The following is a 21,331-nucleotide window of genomic DNA, read 5'->3' on the forward strand; positions in this document are numbered from 1 at the left end:
AAAAAAAAAAAAAAAAAAAAAAAAAGAGATAAATTGGAAATAATTATCTTCTTACTCACCTTTTTAGAGATATGAATATTTTAACATCTGTTTAATGCATAGCTACTTCAGTAAATCAAGAGTTCAATTTTCAAGTTTTTTCTCTGCATCCTGTATTCTGAGTTTTTTTTTTTTCTTGACAGTTCTTTAAGTTTATCCTTTATAGTGTTTACTAAAAATGTGTTGAAGAGCTATGAACTGATGATGTTTAAATCTGTGTTTCACAAAATTGTCAGCCATAGGCCTGTCCATAATAACGTTAGATATTGGTTAGTGATTTGATTCTTGCTGGCCTTTTATTGAGGTTCCCACTGCAGTTCAAGTAACTTATTCATTGCTTCTCTATTTTCTCTGTAACAATAGCAATAAAAATAGTATCTAAATGTATTCCACTGAAAAGTGGGCATTCTGTGGTGCTTCTGTGTTCTTTGAGGAACAGAACCAAGTGGAAAAATTTGAAGAATGCAGAAAAATGACATGAATGGCTGGAGATATTTTCATACACTCCAGAAGAAGTAGAACTTTTACCCTTATCTTTCCAGCTATAACTTGCAGAACCCCAGCCAGATTATATAGGTTCTAATTGAGTGTACCTTATGAGACCACCCACTGACAAGAATGCTAGCTACTAATCAGAGAACAACTACTTAATTGATAACATCTTATGTGAGCTCTCTTGAATTATATGAGTTCTAGAAATGAAGTACATAGAAAACAGTATTTGAAATGACATTAATAAAAACTAAAATTTTAACATATACTTAAGACATAGTCATTTAAAGGAATGGGCTTTTGATTAACAGGGGAGGAGAGTTTCATTATCAAAAAGGTAACACAGTTTGGTGTCCTAAAGGAATTCATAGAAATATTTAATGTGTGTTTGTATATATGTGTCTGTTTTTATTTAAATTACCGTAATTTTACATAAGCTATTCTTTCGGTATGACGAATAGTAAAATATAAGAATTTTATTTTTTTACTATTCTCATTTCCTTTTTTCTTTTCTTCTTTAAAAATACATTTATGAGTGTCTTGAAAGTAGAAAATGTAAAAAGTAACTTCAAGGAACACCTAAGTATATAAATAGAGGCTTGTGAATAATTAGTGTGACCAGGAAACAGTTGTTTCCATTTCCCAGGTATCCAACTATTTATTGAATTGGTGAAAAAATATGCAAATCTGCAAGTTTTTCAGATGGTGACTAGGTGTTTAAGAAAGTTAAGTAAGTTAAGGAGTTGATTTAAGGAGGTTATGAAATATCCAGGTAGATGTGTCCAGAGGTCAACTCAAAATGTCTGTCTAGAGCACAAAGGAGGGATATGGACCAAAAATTCAGATTTAGGAGTCTTAGATTATGCATATTAATTATAGCTCAGGAGATGTAAAGTGGTCTGCAAGAATGGTTTTTTGGGGAAATGAGAAGAGAAGAAGAGAGAATCAGAGGAAATACACTGTCAAAGAGATGCTGCGTTCAGGAAGAAAGAGTACATAGAGAAGACTCAGAATGTGAGAAAACTAGGAAAAACTGGCATTATAATTGCATAAGCACATGTACATGCATATTTCTACTCCAAGGACATAGAAATGACTAGTGACAAAAGTAGTAAGATCAACTGATATTAAAAGTAAATAATTCTGTTGAAAGTTGCTGACATATTCATGGTACACACTGAAGGAAAAATAAGTCTTCTCTCAGACTGAAAAAATGACATGATAAAGACAAGTAAAAGATTGTATGGAGTTGAGAAATTAAAAAGAAGGGAGAAGTAAAGATAGTGTGGAGTCTCAGAGGAAAAATAAATTGGCAACAACCATTCTGAACCTAGGTCTTTACCTATAAAATAGTAAGTTTATTGTTAAAATTCTGTGACTATGAAATATTTACAAAGGGACCATATGCTGTGGTACCAATTAGATACCAAGAAGTAATAGTTGATGTTAATGTACTTTCTGTAGGAAAAAAAAACAAGATTGAATTGGCTTGACCTCTTTTGTAGCATATTTTTATTTCTTTAAGTTTAGTACCTGATGCTTTACAAATGAGCAGATTCTTCCTTACCCCTCTTAATTTCAAACTTTCCATTTATATACAACAACTTCTAAATGATTAAATCGTATGGTATATTATGTGTTAATTCTTTCAAATCACATGTTGCTTTTATGTACTTTTATATACAGGTAAGGTCTGTAGGTTCTAGATATCATTAGTCATTAAATAGTATAGTCTAAAAAAAGATATCACGTAACAGCTGATGGAACCTCTTGAAAATGACAGAGAACAGCAATGAGTTCATCCTTGCCTCCCTAACTTCACCTCTTCTCTCCATGAACCTCCCTGCAAGAAGAAATGTAATTAATGACCATTTCTTGAGATCACCATTCCATCTGAGAAGTCTTGTTTTCTTTATGAAATGAAATCTTCCTGCTGTATCTTTTTTTATATCATATACCTTCTTCCTAAGCATTCATCACAGACAGAACATTGCTCTGTGTAATTTGATTGCCTCATCCTCTAATTTAATAAGCAGATTCCTTAAGGGTAAGATCCTGATTGTTTTATCACCAGTGTTTCCCTGTAGCACAATTTGGATAGAGGGATTCATTGATGAAGAGCAACAGAAAGATGTTTCTTTCCATATCATCTTCATCCCACATCTGTACTTACTCTTCCATTTGGTTTGCCCTATCTGCTTCTAGCCAAATGAAAAGTTTGCAGTCTTCTTTCCCTCCAGCTTTAATGGCACTTCTTGGTTTTAAAATTACATCCACCTTCACAGTTTCCTCGTAATAACTTCTATGAAGATCCAAACAAAAAACCCATACTACAAAAACACAACAGTCAGACAACTCACTGCCCTCAAGGTGTTTACCTCAATTAAACAACTGAGCTCTCTTACCTGTGTTGTACTTTATAACAGTGTCATCCCTCATCTGTTCAGGCTGCTCCTTAGTGAGATGACCTAGTGAGCAAAAATAGTCAAATGTCACAGCCAACCTATGGATACTCTGCTTACTAATTCTCCCTGTTAGAATAATCAGCTTTGGGCCGGGGATTTAGCTCAGTGGCATTGTGCCTGCCTCACAAGTGCAAGGTCCTGAGTTTGATCCCTGGTACCAAAAAAATAAATAAATGAATAAAATGGACTTCTCTCTTTATTTGTTAGCTATCCTTTGATCATGATAATACATAACTAGATGTAGTGAGTTAAGATTCTGCTCATCCAGAAAATCTTTGAGAGCTGTGTGAGATCACATTTGATACCAGTTAGCCTTTTCAAAGCTTCTTTCTAAGATAAGAATGGCAACATCTTGCAAATCTTTGACCTTAGCATGTCTCCTGTGGAGGAAAGACTTGTAAGGGCGTTTAAGAAATGCCTTCTCTCTGAGTCTGATGTTAGTTATACATAACTGCAGGAACTGATCCTCACCCTGCCTCTCTGCAATTATTTCTTTAAAAGCCAGACTTTGGCAAGCTTTTTGGTTTATCTAGCTCATAGACAGTCATTGACTATGTGCCATGTGCCAGACACTTTGCTAGAATAGAAAGTCTGCAGTGATCCATACGTAGGCCCTGCATTCAGTGAATTTACACTCTCTGTGTAAGATAGACATGTGCACAACTAAACATAATACAAGGCAAGATGAAATACATAAGCAATTAATTGAAGATTAGTGTGCTTGAGAATGGCAGGAAGGGAATAATGTGGAAATTCATAGAAGGCTTTATGTAGAAGGTGGTATCTTAACTAAGGGTGAGAGGATTCTCAGTATGCAGAGAATTGTGACTAGACCATTGTAACCCAAGGGAAAAGTTCACCTACACTCTAGACATAACGGGGTATTGCTGTCAGTAGTTGTGGGTGAAATGCAGGGTACCTTGGGAGTGGTGTGATAATTTTAGTGTTGGGTAAATCACAGAGGACCTTGAATGCCATGCTAAGAAATTGGAGCTGCAACTGATTGGCGATTAGATCTTGGCTGGAACTGAGGCAGAAAGTAAAAAATCAGGCCTAAATCTCTGGTTCTCAGGATATTCTGTCTGTGAATCAGAGAGAAAATTAAAATCTTGTAAAAGATGAGTCTAAACTATGACAGTTGTGGATTCCATTGCAGCATGGGTTTGCCGCAGGAGTACCTGAGGCAGGATAGAGAACTTTCTCAAGCTCGTGTTTTTATTTTTCATGTCCCAGATCTGAGGTTCATCTAGGAGGCAGTCTGAAATGGTACCAAAGATAGAGCTTTGATTTTTGTACAGAGAGGTAGTGGAGAGATGAATAGAAGGAGAAATGGGCAAGAATTGAAGACTAAAGTTATGCTTAGAGTACCACACAGAATTACTACCAGATGTGGAAAATACTTGCGTGCTTGTTAGTATCATATAATGCATTTGGTTTAGTTTCCAGATAACCTTTAGAGGCAGCCTTGTGGTACTGAACTTCCAGACCTTTAAAGCCCTCTGCAGAGCAAGTCACTCTTACAAGAGGTCAGAAAGGTTGGCTAAAAACAAATCACACTGTATGACAAACTTTTGATAAAAGAGTAATAAATTCAGCCAGATTTTTAAAAAGTTCTGTGTATCTATTTAACTTACTGATATAATAGATTTAATACAAAGACAAAAAAAGTAATACTTTTCATCGTTTATTTTCTTTTGAATAACATTAAGTAAGTAAATTTTATTTTTAACTAATGCTAGGAAGAATAAAGAAGAAATCAGAAATGGCCTTGCCTTTCAAACTCTAGCAGAGGTAATATCTATTTATAAGGAGTGAGGAGCAAAAGAGCACATACTAAGGAAATTACAAGGGTTTTGAAAGATACAAAGTATTTAAAAAAAAATTCTTCTTCCTCTTTCTTCTGCATCAATCCTTTTCTTCCAGGGGGAGGAAGACAGAATCCAGTGAATTTTAATAAATTCAAAAAGTTGTACATTCTTGTCATAATCTATCTAGAACATATTCATCACCCCAGAATGAAACCTTGCGACCATTATTAGTTATTTTGTACTCACAGCCCCATATCTGAAATTCCCTTCCCACCCCTTCGCCTCACCTTAGGTAACCACTATTGTGCTCTCTCCATAGTTTTCCTAATTTGAATATTTTGTGTAAATGAGATATAATGTACATCTTCTGTGACTGGCTTTTTTAACAACATAGTGGGGTTTTTTTTGCATTTATTCATAGTTAATAGAAACGTATAACCATACTTAATTCATTTTCATTGCCAAATAATATTCCATTGTGAATATACCACACTTTGTTTATTATTACTTATCAGATATTTGGATTGTTTCTACTCTTTAACTATTATAAATGAGGCTCCTGTGAACTTTTTCTGTGCTATTTTTTGTGTGGACATATATTTTTCAATACTCTGTGCACCAAGTATGGAATTGCTGAATTGTACGGCAACTCTTTATTTAACAGAGTGAGGATTTACCAAACTATTTTCCAAAATGAATGCACTGTTTTACATTCCTATCCAGCAATATTTAAGAGTTCCAATTTCTCCACATCCTTGCCAAAAATGAATATTCCTTCTAAAGTGCATAAAATTACATTTCATTGTAGTTTTGTTTTGACTTTCCTTGATGACCAGTTGTTTTAAACATTTTTCATGTGCTTGATGGCTATTTGTACATCTATAAAGAAATGTCTTTGCAGATGCTTTTCCCATTCTGAATTTGGTTGTCTTATCATTGAGTTAGAAGGGTTCTTTATATATTCTGCATGTACATGATTTGCACATATTTTCTTTCATCTGTGGGTCATATTTTCACTTTCTTAATTGTGACCTTAGAAGAGTAAATGTTTCTAATTTTGACCCAGTTTACCTTATCAATTTCCTCTTTTATCATTTGTGCTGTTGGTGTCATATCTAAAAAATCATTGCTTAACTCAAGATCACAAAGTTGTATTCCTGTTTTTTCCTCTAAGAGATTGATCCCTGTTGAATTGCCTTTCATAACTGTCAAAGTCAAGACCATAAATTTGATGGTTTATTTCCAGACTCTTGATGCTGTTTAATAGAACTGTATGTCTGTCCATATGGCTGTACCACACTGTGCTATTTGTCATAGCTTTATAGTAACATTTTAAATCACTGTATATGCATTCATGAGTATGGTTTAACTTTTAAAGATTATTATAATTCTTTCAAGCTGCTAGCTTTTCCTTTATGAATTTTAGAATTAGTTTTTCGGTTTCTGCAAACTACTTATTTTTAAAAGATATTGGGCCGGGATTTAGCTCAGTGGTTCCACTGCTTGCTTTGCAAGTGCAAGGTCAAGAGTTCAATCTCTGGTACAAAAATAAATAAATAAATAAATAAATACACATACTTTGTGTGTTTTTATATACATTATTTCCTGCCATTTAAAAATTTATATCTTTCCAGGGTGTTTTAAATGAGTATCCAGGAAGCAAGAGCTCAATACTTCCACATAGAAGATACCTACTAGAAAAAAGAATAGCCTCCAAAGATTGTCCTTCTCCTAGCTACACTGATTACTTAATGTTTCTAAGTCATACTATCTTGTTTGGTCTTTGTAAATCATGGTGTATTATGCAGCCCTTCTCACTGCTTCAAAGTTCTAACTAGAGGGACCTTAGATCCCAGATGACCTCTAAAAAGAGAGCTATTTTCTTTAACTATTTCTAGTTGTAGACTGAGAAAGTTTAGCTGCCTCTTAAAAAAAAAAAGTTGTGAGTAGAGTAGACAGCTCTACTTATAAAGGAGCCCTCTGCAAGTCCCTTTGCTGTCAACAGTGGAAACTCTCAGAGAGATTAGCATGGAAAAAAATGGACTCTCCAGAAGTAGCAGTTTGCTTCATTGTAACTGAACACTGTCTCAACTCCCTCACATTCATCCTCCTTCTGTACTCACTTCCTTCTTTTTAGGTGAGGCACTGGATGCTATCCAGAACAAAACTTAAACGTCTAAACACATTCCACTCCTAAATATTACTCCTTTCCGGCTAGCTGGCATGCAGCTGATATACCAGTTATTAAAATGATGAAGTACTTTTTTATGTGTAAATTTTAAAAAATATGCAGCATCAGAGGGGTTGAGGTCTGGCACAGCATGGACTTTCTACGCACTTCTCCCTGTGTCGCTATCAATCCTAATTGATATCTAGCTATGCTATACTAGTTGTTTGATATTTTGACTACCATTTCTACACATATGCATAGAGAAAAGGGTCAATAAACTACTGCTGTGGTACTCATAAAACTGAACTTTTCTAAGAGGAAAATCACCTTTAGATTTCTGTGGAGAGATTGCAGTCCTCCCTTATGGTCTGTGGGTAAAATTCAAAGATCTAAGAACTTAGATTGGAAAATTTTTTATCATTATTTTCATAAGGCCCTTAATAAAATTTGTATTTTTTGCAAATATGGGTGAAGGCAACTACAATAGTATTAGCAGGACCTGAAACATTGTCTCTGATAGCAATCATGGATATTTTGTATCACATTACAGTTGATGAAGGTATCTTGAAATTACCATTTACATTTGCCAGGACTTAGAAACCACAGTAATAGAGCAGCCACTATGACTTGTTATTTCATGACTTCATCTGCCACTGTAACAATCCAATACTTTATTTCCATTTTTCTATATAGTTTCCTATATAACCCTGTATGTTTTATGCATTTAAAAGCATTATTCTGAAAAAAAAAAGACCAAATTCTTCACCAGAAAACATAACAGTCTGTGGTACAAAAACAAAAAACAAAACAAAACAAAAAAACTATGTACTTGTAGCATGGATATTATGAACGGCTTGCACTTGGTGTGCTGGTGATTATTATTTAGCATCTGAGGGGCCCTTGTATTTAAAGCTGAGCTGTATCAGAGTTTATTGATTTTAAAAGAAAATATTGTATAACCCTGTCTACAACCTAGAGACATGTACATATTTTCTTTTTATGACACATGAATCTATAATTAAAAAGTCAAGGAAAGGCAAAAGGCCCACTATGTAGCGTCAGTGGTCTCTGTACTCTTAACTTGACACTCTTTTTATGTAGGGAATATGCTTAGTAAAGTTTAACTCACATATCTATGTTATTTGCATTTGCATTGTGATCACTCCCTTAGAAATTTCAAAGTTCAGTATTAAAGCTTTAGTGAAACACTAAGTAGTGTAAACAAATGAACTTAATTAGGATTGGGATTTTTTTTACAATAAAAGAACTTTTAACTTTAAGATGCTTTATCATTGAAATTATTCCCAGAATTTCATGAGAAGAGTGGCTGTGAAAGATTCCTTTTCCCAGGACTAACTATAACATCTTAGTTTTGCAGTGGCAATTGAAAAACAGATTTTTAACAAAAGGAAAATAATAGAGGAAGAAAGATTGGGTCAGAATTTCTCAAATCAGGGTTCTCAGGACAATAGGATCTTATTATTGGCGGTCCAAAAATCCTAAAAACTATTTTAAACTGCTTCTGTTTATATCATAATTTGAATAAATTATTCTAATATTTCTAAAAATATAAATTTGCAATGGTAATTGTTATACCAAGGACTTAAATTTATTGTCTATTTCCTAAATTGTGAGCTATTTACGAATTTTTTAAGGTTGCATCAACCTTTTTTACCTTTAAATAAAGGTTAGGGGAAATACAAGGAAAGAAAGGGAGGGAACGAGAGAGAAAGGCAGGAAAGAAGAGAGGAAGAAAAGAAGGAAAAAGATTGGAAAGTACTTTTAGGACCACACAAATGGGTTTATAAAATATCTTTAAATGCCACCTATTATTCTGTTGTCACTGAAAGAAAGAAAAACATGAATAGTTGAGTACTACAAAAAAATGCAGACCAATTACATAAAAGGAATATTTTGAGACCCAGATTTAATAACAAAGATTTGCAGACCTAAATTCCTATTTTCCATACTTATAAGTGGCAAGTTGGGGGTGGGATTGAAGATGTTACTCTTACATCTTTCTGCATGCTAAATTAAAAATTGTAAATACATTACAAAAAGGAAACATTTTTATTTTTCTTTTGGTGTCTATTTATTGTATAAAGCTAGAGTCAAGCATAACGCACAGGTGGTTTAAAATGCTTCTCTGCCATCTGAGATCTCGGCTTGCCAGGGTATAGATGGGGATGTCACTTTAGGGATTTGAGCTTATTCAGTATGTAAAATGAGGCTGGCATGAGTTCAGAGGTTTTGTCTGTGTCTTTTCCCAATTAACAGTGTTTCTGCTTTTTTTTTTTTTTAACTTTCTCTTCTAAATTTTCTCTTTGTAAGTTTTAATCTGTAGTTGCACAGATGAAAATTACCTAAATTTTTCTGTCAATTTCCATCAGTCTGCTCTAAGATTTTTAATGCTGTCTGTTCATAATATATATTTCTTATCAATATACATAGGAATTCTTAGTATATACCAGATTCTGGTACTAGAGTAATATTCTTATTTACAACCAAGTTACAAGGATTTATATTCTTTGGTATGAAGATCTCTGTGAACTTGATGAATGCATTATATTCACACATTCTGGGTTTCTTAATATTATTTTTAAAATTTAAGTTTCATTTTTCCAAATCTGATGTTTTGTGACTATATTTTATACTAAGTATTTGAAAATAATTCATGGTATAGGTTGTTTAAAAGAATAACAGTGGCTTAGAATGGGAAGATATGGCTTAATATACCAATATGTATTTTACTATTCTATATAATGAGTATTGTCTTCACTCACGGGTGATATAAGAAAGTCAATTCTTGGGCCAGGGATTTAGCTCAGAGGTGTTGCCACCTGCCTCATAAGCACAAAGTCCTGAGTTCGGTCCCCGGTACCGCCAAAAAAAAAAGAAAATAAATTCTTAGATGGACAAAAAAAGAAAATAAAATAGTCTCAGTTTAATAGCAATATCAGTGTGTGTGTGTGTGTTAAAAAGAATTTTATGAGCCTGTAGAATTAAAATGCCTACCTTTTGATATACCTTATCACTATCTTTATTAAATGAAGAGGGCAGTATGTGGCAGTAAGAGACAGAAATGGTGAGACCTTTGTGAACCCTGTAGCAATCAGGGAGTATCAGACAACAATTTCTCTGGCTTTAATTACAGGCAAAAGAAAAGACAAAATTAGCATTTTAATATAGAAATATCATAGGCTTTAGGAGAATTATGATAAATCTAATGTTGCCTAGTAAACCAAAGAGGGAATATTACAACAAACTGTCTCCTTAGGAATATTTGTTTAAATAAAAGCAACAATACTTCATCCTTATCTTTTTTGGATAATTATTGCTATTTCAGGCTGGTTTTTTGTTCCAGATTTAAAATACCTTTAGTTAAAAAAACTAAAAAGTAATTGGCAGTGTTTGTTTTCTATAAAACTACAAAATGTAGAGAAAAATTCTGTTTGCTTGGCACTAACAGGATAATTATTTTTGTGAGACTTTTTGCTCTATAGCTCTAGTTCTCTTCTGCCATGGCATCTCTGCACTTGGATGCATTTAGGGTATCTCATTTCAGTTACAGCGTACTAAACCAACTCCTCTTCCATGGCTGAGGTTTGCCCACCTGTCTCCCCTTAAACACCTGCAACATACGTCTGCATAACCCTGTAATGCTTTGCCTTTGGGGTCCTGAGAAATTCCCCCAGAGCTTTTTGCTTATAAACAGCTGAACAATTCATTTTTCTAATGACGGTTGCTTTCCCCCCAGCATTGTGGCAATAACATGTTCACTAAAATAGGGTCTCATTTTTCATTAAAGAGAAATATTCGACATGTTTTTACAGTGCTGTTTCTCCTTCTGAGCCTTATTATTTTTCTCCTTTTCTAACTTAGCATGCTATAGAAATTAAGACTTGGTAGAAAAATATTAGAAAGACAAATAATTCATTTATCAAGTATATTCCTCATGCCAGACACACATTATACTAAAATAGAATTTTTTCTATTAAGTGCTACAAGAACTTTATCAGTTGAATGTAAAAATCATGATCAATAAATGATAAAAAAACTTGGCCATGTTGCATGAAGTAAATCATTTTGGTTATAATGATTTCATAAACTAACAAATATTGCATTCATAACTTAATAAAAAGGTTTACCTTTTTAAATTTATAAATATATGTGCTCCTATTCAGAGCCTTTTCTCCCTATATCAAATCCAGTGTGCATTATCTATCTTCCTAAATATATTTCTGTTTTTGAAACTACATGCAATGTTTGACAGAGCTTATCCTAAATGTATATATGATTATTAGAGATAAAAAACATCACTTTCCCTATTTAATATCATAGTTTTGGGGTTGTGAAACTGTCAAATCTGCTCTCTGTCAAGATCTGTTTGCCTGTGCTCAGTGATATTGGAGGTATTCATAGCTTCCATTTCAGTGAGTTTTTATCAAGTAACTGGCATTGTGCTGTGCACTTCATTTTCATTGCTCTTTTAATCCTTGCTGCAGTTTTGCAGACGATGAAACTAGAGCTAGAAGTGTAACAACTTATGTCCTCACAGTTCCTTAGCCAATGATGACTAGAGCAGGAGGCCTGGTACTGACTCCTGATCCCTTCTTTCACCCAGTTGTGTTACACACCTAGTGCTTTTGTTTTCAATATAAAACTCAACACTAATTCTTACTGGTACATTAGTGCATTAGAATTTGTATCACTGGAATTGTTTTCCCTTTGCTCTTTTCAGTCCTACATGTATGTATAATTAGCCTTTGAAAAATACCACACTGTTTAAAGGAGAATGACTACTTTAGACTCTTCCTTCTGGAGTCTCCATATTATTTGTTGCAATGGATATATCATCTTCGAGAGAGGGACAGGAGTTAGTAATTCAATACAGAAGTACCATTGTAATGACCTTTTTGAATGAGTTTGATTTTACCAGGCTCAGAACAAGGAAAATTGTCAGGTACCATCTTGTGGTTAATTATACTTCTTGCAGCATCTTGTAGTTATTCTTAATATGAATTAACATTCACATATTGTTATACTACTATAACAAAGTATGTTTGACTTAAAATATTGAAATGCTGCCATGAGAGATAGGGTAGAGAAGAGGAAGAGGGTTGTGTAGTGATCTGCAGATTTCCATTACAGCATATGGGAAAGAGGACTCGTTCATCACTGTATTTCTCTTGCCTAAAATTACATTAAGGAGCAGGTTACAGTCATATAATACAGACCTCAGAAGTGAACAAGATTAATTCTAACTGACAGATCAGATTTCAGTCTTAACTCTTGATTGCTATCATTAAATATTTGGAAATTGTTTTGTGATCATGCTGTTAATAAAAGCATTTTGGGAAGTGAGAAGTACACTTCACAGGTTTTGTTTAGTTTTGGCTTGATTTCCCATTTAGTTTCCTCTAGGTCTGTCTCATTTCTGCCACCATTAATTTTGCTTTAGCACTATGAGATTTCTGTCTCTTCTCCAAAGTCAAAATGACCATGAAAGGCAAATGTTTAGAACTGTTTTTAGAATATCGAGTTGGCCATGGCAGCACAAGTAAAGATACTCATGAAAGAGAACTTCTAGCACTGCTTCATAAAGCACCAAAATCAGTGGGATAAGTATGTTTGAAGAGAGGGGAAGTATTTTGAGGGGATAAGCAATGACAGTGTGTCACTTATTCTAATTTTAAAATTTTTAAGCCAGATTTGATGTTTGTACATCTGTAATGCCAGCATTTGGGAGTCTGAGGCAGGAGGATTGCCTTGAGTTTGAGACCAGCCTGGGCTACATAGTGAGCTTAAGGCCACTTCAATCTACATAATAAGATCCTGTCTCAATAAAATAAAAACCAAAAACATTCAAACTTTAACCATATTTTTTAGTGACACCTCATTGAAGAATTGAATGACTTAGGTAGTTAATTAGCTTATTTCAAGCCCGTCTTGTTCGTTAGCTTTAAAAGGCATGGTAAACCCAGGGTGGAATATATTTGTGAGTTAAACATCTAGTGAGAGAAAATTTCCTGATCATAGGATATAATTGATATTCTATACGAAAGCCAATATGAATTCAATAAGATAATGATATAGGAAAAAATATAACTCCCAACCTGTTAGATGTCAGAAGTTTGGAATTTGTATCCTCTGAAATTGAAGAATGAATTCTAAAGGACAAAGATTAAGAGTAAGAAAGGTTTATCAGAGAAAATGAATAGCTCCTGAGGGATAGGAGGATGCTCAAGTGGATTGCCACTGAGACCCTTTTTCAGGGATAATTTATACAGCAGAATCACATTGTAGGAACAACATGGGTCAAACTATAATCAACCAGTAAGATTATAAGTATACCTGCTTACCTGACATAGATCCAATAAGAAAGCAGGACATATAGCAAGGGTATATGACTGACAGCATTAACTATGGGAAGGGATGGGTCCAGGTGTTCTGGTCACCAATCGGGGTATCTGATACATATCTAGATTTAATAGACTGGCTGGTACTAATTACAACATAATTCCAAATTCTGCTTATCCCTTAGGGAAGTATGCAAGTCTGGCAATTGTGACTTTATCTTGGAGTCTTGCCTTTTTCAGCTGTGCCTCCAGCCACAATTCTGATATCTTTAATTTTCTGCTGACCTCCTTGAGAGCACAGTCCGTCCCTGATTGTATGTTAATTTCTATCTTAGTTTCCCATAATGACTACTATTCTACTAGTTTCCTTCCAAAGGAAAATTCATCAAAATCATTGAAAGGGGGTTCGTGTGCCCTTTCGGGTGCCCCTTCCCAATTAGGCCACTCACGCACGGAGAAGTCCGGCAGGAGATCTTTATTGTAGGGAGGCAAGCTGGAGGCAGGAAGGCAGAGGCAGAGAGAGGGAGAGAGAGCGGGAGGGGGGAGGGGGAGGGAGAGAGAGAGGAGGAAGAAGCAGAAGGAGAGAGAAGAACAAAGAAAGGAAGGTCCTTTTATCAGTTTTGGGGTGGACTATTGCTTATTTATGAGGAGTGAGCTACTTTTAACCTATCACAGGCCAGATTGTTTTTATGGGCCCAGTCCTGCAGACACAGGTTTCAACTTTCCTGGACCACTGTGGCCTTGTCGGGGAGGGAAACCAAAGATAAGGGCATGAGGTCATTTTAGGAGCCAAGATGTATCAGGAGAATGCAGCCTGTAAGGAGGCGTCACAGCATACTTTAACATGATCAATTCCCTAACAATCATAGAATTTTTTTTAAAGTGTACATTGGGTCTAATTGTCAGAAATCCTAACTGTATGAAAATGGACTGAAAAAGACATACAATTAAATGTGTTGACTTAGCATGTTCTACACAATAAGAAATTATAGATGTCTTGGGGTCTGATCTTCTTCAAGCAGGGTACATAGGTACACAGATAAAATTGCAGTGACTCATTTTAAATAAAATTTTTGGTCTTTAAAAATTAGAAAGAACTAGAGAGTTCTATAAAATTTTATTTGGAAAAAATCCTTTAAGCAAAGCAAGCATCTCTTAAAATATTTTAACCATGTGAAGTTAGAATTCTGTCTAACCTTATTCCCCTAGGGAAACAGTTGTTTTCATTTTGGTATGTAGTTCCAATTGTCTTTCCATTTTACCTTTAATGTATATTTATATGTTTATGCTTAACACTGATGTAAACCTATCTTAATTTGGTTTTTGTTTATGTGAGAAGGTATTCTAAAATTTCTTGACTTCTAAAATCCTTATTCAGAAAGAGACTGAAGAAACATCAAAAATTAATGTTAATATATAAATGTATCCATAGCTTTATTATTCATGTCCACGTGTTGATTTTTATAGTTATGAAATGGTTTACACATGGGTCAGACATTTAGTTCTCTTCTGCCCAATATACAAAGCACACGTAGCTGTTCAGCATTTAATTGTGCTATGTCCAAATTCAGATTGTTGTAAGTGTAAAATGCACACTTTATTTCAAAGATTGTACAAAAAGAATATAAAGTATCTCAAAATTAAAATTTTTAAAAGACTTAATAAAATTACATTTAATTTTATCTATTTCCGCTTTTCTTTTTTATTTTAAATGTAGCTGCTAGAAAATTTTAAATTGTATTTATGACGCACATTATATTTCAGTTGGACAGCTGGCCTAAATTATCTGTTTGTATACTTATGTATGTTTTAGAATTACTATAACATCATCTCAACAGAAAACCCTGTGGAATGACTTTCAACAATAACTGATTTTTTTTCTTAGTATTTCCTATGTTGTTTTTCAGTATCATCTTTTGATTCTTTTTTGTTGTTGTTTCTAATACTTTGGTACTTTACCTCTCCCTTTGATACCAGTAAATCTCCTAGGAGTTTAAATAGGTCTCAGTGAAAGCGATACTTGAGCCTCATTCATATGTTCAAGTTGGATCATTATTCCTAATAACGGCTTTAAGTGCTTAGATAGATCAGCACTTGTGTCTTGAATTGCTCGTCATTTCTTTATAAAGATGTTTCAAGAAACTGCTCCATGTGATCCCTTCTTTCATTATTTTCTTGCAAAAAGTGACATAATCCTTTATTAGTTTGTTGGAAGTCAGAGAAGAGAAAAGCTTTTTGTGTTAGCAAAAACAAAATGTATTTACAGGTACTGAGAATAAAGAGCAGGATTAGTCATGAATGATAGTCCTATGAACGCTAATTTTTAAAATAAATCTTGTATGTGCTGTCAGTTTGCCAATGGCTTTAACCTCAATTTTATTTTCACATTATACAGTACCCGGGTCCAGGTTGTCATCAGCTACCATGAGGAAACCTATGCATTTCCTAGAGAGAGAAAAGTTGCACTGTTAGACTTAATAGTATGGTAGTCATGGAAGCATCAGTTATCTTCATCAAGGCAATTCAGATTTGATTATTATAGAACTGTGTTGAATACCAAACCAGTGGAGTAGTAGCTGGAGCTAAATCAAGGGATTGTCATTTTTGTCAGATGATTAGAGCTGGCTTGGAAGAGATATGAAAGGGTTGAACATGTAAATATTCTCTTTTCAGCAGAAAAAGAAAAGGTCCATCATGGCCATTAAGATGCAGCTTGTTAGCTGAATGAATTTCAAACTATTTAACCTTAGTAATTATATCCCCTTTTTCCCCCATGCCTACATGCCAGTCTATCAGTGATTTGGGATTATATCTGCAAAGACTGATATCTAAATATATCAGTAATTTTTCATTAAGATGAAATATAGCCTCTCTGTGTCCAGATAGCCCTTTTACAGGACAGTGCATGCTCTGGTGCAAAGACCTAATTATTATTTGAATCTTATATGTTTAGGTAAGTGTTAGAGTATAAGTTTTTAAAACTGTTTTAATGGAAAGTATATTTAATTTCACATTTTAGAGATGATGGTGTTCATTTAAATTATACTGTAAATGTGTTCAAAATAATTTTTTTACTTACCTGTGAGGGTCTTCATACATTTAACTAATTAATACAGTTAAAAATAGCAACAACTTTAAATGGACACACCCAGCCTAATAATGAAGGGCATTTCTGCCATATTATAAACAATATTAAATGCCAGAAAGAACAGTATTATTGCTGCCTTTATGGAAATGCACAGTGGTCAATTCAATGCTTATCCTGCTGATATTTCCACTACCTGGTATTTTTTGGCCACTTATTAAACTCATAAATAAGAATAGATAATATAGAAATTTGTGAATTCAAAACAGTTGCTGAATTTTGAAATAACATTCCTTTTAGGAGAAGGAGGACTCATTGTGCCATCTAGTGGACTTACTTAGCATTCTGATTATCAAAAACTAATGGTGATTTATGTAGTCTTCTTCCAAATACATAGTTTTACGGACTTTGTGTCTTACTCCTTAGCATAGTTTATGCTTGTGTTATATCTCATGTAAACTTTCAGATTTATTTTTACTTTATCTCACGTTTTGGAAAGTTATTAAGTGATCAAAATCGTTGAAAATAAATCTAATGGTGGGGATAAATGTTTGAGCTGTGAGATAGGTTAAAATGAAATATATTAAAACAATTTGTTTTAATCAGTAATCAGTTAAGGAAGAACTTAATTAAGATGTCATTATATATAGATTATTTTCTGAAGAAAGGGTATTTCTGTCTTTTATATGTTAATGAATAATGTGGATGGCTTTATCTATTTCAATTTATTGTCTTTTATTTTTCTTTAGAGAAATCCAAGACCAGTGACTAATCAGTTCCATCCCAATTTAGATTATTACAAAGCAAGGGGAGCAGACCTTATGAATAAAAGCCGGTAAGTCCACTTACTCTGATGATGGTTCTAAATTACAAACATATTCTAAGAGGTTATCAGAAAATTTTACACATTCGCTGAAATTTGTTTTCCATACTTTAGCATATTAATGGGTAATGTGCATAATGGATCTTTGTTGAATTATCTAAGTTTTTTTAAGGCATAAGAAAATGGTATATTTTGTGGTAACATGAAAAGTTAAATGTAAAACTACTTTTTTTTTACAGTTTGAAGTTAAGCATCTTCATTTCTCTAACAATAATAAACCTGAATAAATTGTGCCTACTTGGTATAATCTCTTTCTAGATCCTCGCTTTTCATTGAAAAGAGGCAGTTTTATAATATATTTTAAATTATTTCAGTAACAAAATTAAAATTGGATTTCCCAACTGTCTTTAGAGCTGCACAATAAGCTTATAAATGCATCTTTTGTGTGCATTTTTGATCGCATACACAGAAATTTTAAGGGTCACTGTAGGAATAAAAAACATTAAAATTCTACTTTTTAAAGAAATTAACATTGGCATAAAGGGTTGATGAACAGTTTTGTTGTTTCATAATACTATATTTAGATGTCTCAAGAGTTAACTTGTCAAACCAGAATCATTTCAAATTATAATATAATTTCAAAGTTTACTCTGGAAGACTAAAATGTTAGAAATGATAAATACTGCTAAGTTGTCCGAATTTTCTTCCTTAAATATTTTACGTGTGTGCTAGTTTTCCTTCAGCAGAATTTCAACAGCCTGAATATGTATTTATGCAGTGCACATACACATTGTGTTCTGTTATTACTGAAGAATTAAAATGCCTGCCACATAGAAACTTACAGTCTATGGCAGTGATGGCGAACCTACAGTACATGTGTTACTTATTTAAAAAAAAAAATGTTAACGTATGAGTTGTTTTTGCCAATCTAAAACCTCAGTGGTCAGATTTAGTTGCAGTGTTGGCATTTTGTGATAACTAAGAGGGTTTTGGATTAGAGCTTGGGCATTCATCTCTAAAAGGCTCACCATCACTGGTCTAAGGGATGAGAAGCAGTTTATAATAAAGTGTATAAATTTTAAACTTAAAATTTGAATTAAAAACAATATGTTATTATAAAATGACTCAGCTTCACTTGAAATCTGTTTGTCCCATACTTTGATATAGTCTGTAATTTTGAAAACATTTTCATAGCCAGTGAAACTTTGCTGAAGTTCTTTTCTATATGTTCATTTCACCTGAGTCTCATTTCCAAATAAAAAGCTATTCCATGTAGATAATTTTGTTGAGTGCCAGGCTCTGGATTATTTTAGCCACTACAATACAGATGCTGAGTGAACAAATCATACACAAATCCCTACCCTTAAGAATCTTACAGTTTGTTCACTTAAATTTGCTTCCTATTGAGTCAGGTATTTAGTTTTGATACGCTTGAAAATAACAAAGTATTTAAGGTTCTTTTTTCGAACAAGATCCCTCTAACTAGAGTCCCTTGTTTCCCTCCAACCCCTACAAGATCAGTTTTTACAAAATAGGCAGAGAAATTTAAATGTACAATGAGTCATACAAACCTCTACTTAAACCCCTTTGGAAAGCCTTCCCATTGCCATTGATAGTTAAGTCTTCCTGAGGCCCTTTCCTATTGTTTTTGCCATCATCTCCTAATTTTACCTTGTCTTTCCAACTGTGCCACAGCCACAGTAGCCCTCTCTTGTTTCTTGATCTTATTGGAGGCCTTTGCATCTAACTCTTCCCTCCTACTGGAGCAATCCTCCTACCCACCTTCCCATGCCTCTTCCTGATTTAGAGCTCTGCCAAAGCACCATCTCAGAGAGGCCACTGTTCATCTCCCTGCCTGTCTTCTCCCCTCTCCCTATGCTATTGTTCAATTTTATTTTCTTCATAGCATTTGTCATTAACTGAAATTACATAATTCATTTGTATATTTATCATGTTTCCCCAAACTTCTCATTAAAATCTAAGCAGCCTGAGGTCATGCAATTTGTCTTATTCGTGACTTCCTTGTGCTTGTCAATGCTTGGTATAGGAAAGGCCTTTCACAAATATTACCTGTGTATTCAAACATATTTTCCACCATATTTTCCCCCAATGGAAATGGACTATGCCCTTTCCTTTCTCCCATTTGTATTTAATTTCTCTATTTAGCCTGTTCTCCCTCATTATACTGCAAACTATTGGTTTTGTTTTATTTTCTTGTAAACAGGTAAAGATTATTGTGCAAAAACACAGGATTCTGCTGAGTGGCCATTCTAGTTCATACCATGCTCTGTGTGCCTCCTTACACCACTTCTTCTCAGTGTTGAAATATCCTCAGGCTTCTTTCCTTCTTACTCATTCCCTGGAGGACTTCAATCCATCCCATGATTTTACACCATATGCAGCTGTTGGGACCATATTTATGTCTTCAGTTTTACCCCTTGAACTCATGTATCACTCTACTTACTCTTTCCTCCTAAATGTCCCATATACATCTCAAATGTAATACTTTCCAGACTGAGTTCTTGATTTTTACCTCCATCCTTATGATCCTATTATTTCTCCAGTGTTTGTCCATCACAGTAAGCAGCCCTACCCGCTTGCTTTAAAATTGACCTTGATTCTTTTTTCCTTAATATAAGTCCAGCAGCATGTCCTCTTCAAAATATCCTGAAACATTTTACTTTGCTTTCTTTGTACTGCTAATACCAAATTATCATTACCATTGCTCATCTCACTACTGGTCTCTTTACTAATCTCCCAGTTTCCTGTCTTTCTTATAGATCCTTTTCCAGCCAACAGCCAATTAATGTAAATCAGGTTATATCACTCCACTGCTCAGAGCCCTGCAATGACTTACCAAAAACTTGGGTCAAAATTCAAAGCCTCTTTACTGGACTGGATGCTTTGGCCTCTTGCTCTCTCCAACTTAACTTGTCACCATCACTCTGTACTTGTTCATTGGGCTACACAGCCAGATGGCATGCTTCATTTTCCTCAAACACAGAAATAGCCTCCCCACACACTCCTTTCTAGAGCTTTGTATTTGTCTTTTCTATGTTTGGAATGTTTTCCAAACACTCAGTAGTCTCCGATCAAATATCATTTCTTCAGAGAAGCTTACTCTGACTACTGTGTCAAAAATAATAGAGCCCTTTATTCCTGTCCCTTTTCTTTGTTACTGTTTTTCTTTGTTGTGTTTTTCATAGCAATGATCATTGCCTAAAATGCTTTTTAAGCTTTTTTTTTTTATTGTGGATATTTTTATTTGTTTCTTGCACTAAAAACAAACTCCACATTTGACTTGTTTATAGCAGCAACTAAAATTGTGCTTAGAATACAAATATAGCAAGCACAGAGCAAAAGAATTGCATTCAAATCAGTGTTAGGTATTTCAAACATATAATTACTCAAATAAATGTAAGTTAAAATTACAATAGAGTAGCATTTTTACCTTTCATATTTGCAAACTAAAAACCAATGAACCACACATTAGTGAAAGTATACAGGCTCCCTTTGTCACTGATTGAGAAAGTAATAGATTGAGATAAGTTTGATAATTTTGCCAAATATTTTGTCAGTCTTTCTATGTAGACCTTGTTAAGCACCATATTAATCCTTTGTTCAGCATAGTCTACTCCTTTATCTATGATAAAAAAAAATTGTAGCTCTGAAGACATTACTAAAATGTCTGTTTAGCTATGTAAGGCCTGAGAAATCTTTGCCAGGCTGAGCCCTTTGGCCATTTGGCTTTGCCACTAATTTTAAGAGTTGGTGCATTGGGACTGTCACTGAGGAGCAAGAGGGGAAGTGGGAATGATCTAAAGGGTTATATATAACTTGTGGAAGAAAATCCTAGAAGTGATGAGGAAGTAGTTGTTAGAGAAGAAACATGCAGACACCTGGAAAATGGGGGTCCAATACCTCCTATGTAGATGGCAATGGACTTCTATTTGTGTTACATATCCAAATAAGGAGCAGAGATGCAAATATGACTTGTGATTTCATGGATAAGAATATCTTTAAAAATCAAGAAGCCTGATTTCTCTTCTCTGCTTTAACATGAGTTGCTATAATTAAGTCTTTAAAAGCA

General features: G+C 34.1%; 1 protein-coding gene across 17 annotated transcripts in view; it reads left to right on the plus strand.

Moving 5' to 3' along the window:
• Tbc1d5 (TBC1 domain family member 5) overlaps positions 1 to 21,331 on the plus strand; it is a 552,135-nt gene that overhangs the window by 463,232 nt on the left and 67,572 nt on the right. For all 17 annotated transcript variants that reach the window (XR_004514672.1, XM_033757108.1, XM_033757102.1 and 14 more), the window contains one exon: positions 17,168 to 17,253. Coding sequence is in view for 16 of the 17 variants with exons in the window: in XM_033757108.1 (XP_033612999.1) it covers positions 17,168 to 17,253 (86 nt within the window). In the remaining variant the exon portion in view is untranslated. The remainder of the gene's footprint in view (positions 1 to 17,167; positions 17,254 to 21,331) is intronic.

Source organism: Fukomys damarensis, unplaced genomic scaffold, assembly GCF_012274545.1.
Source record: "Fukomys damarensis isolate Sample0158 unplaced genomic scaffold, DMR_v1.0_HiC HiC_scaffold_28, whole genome shotgun sequence".
NCBI classification, from domain to species: Eukaryota; Metazoa; Chordata; class Mammalia; order Rodentia; family Bathyergidae; genus Fukomys; species Fukomys damarensis.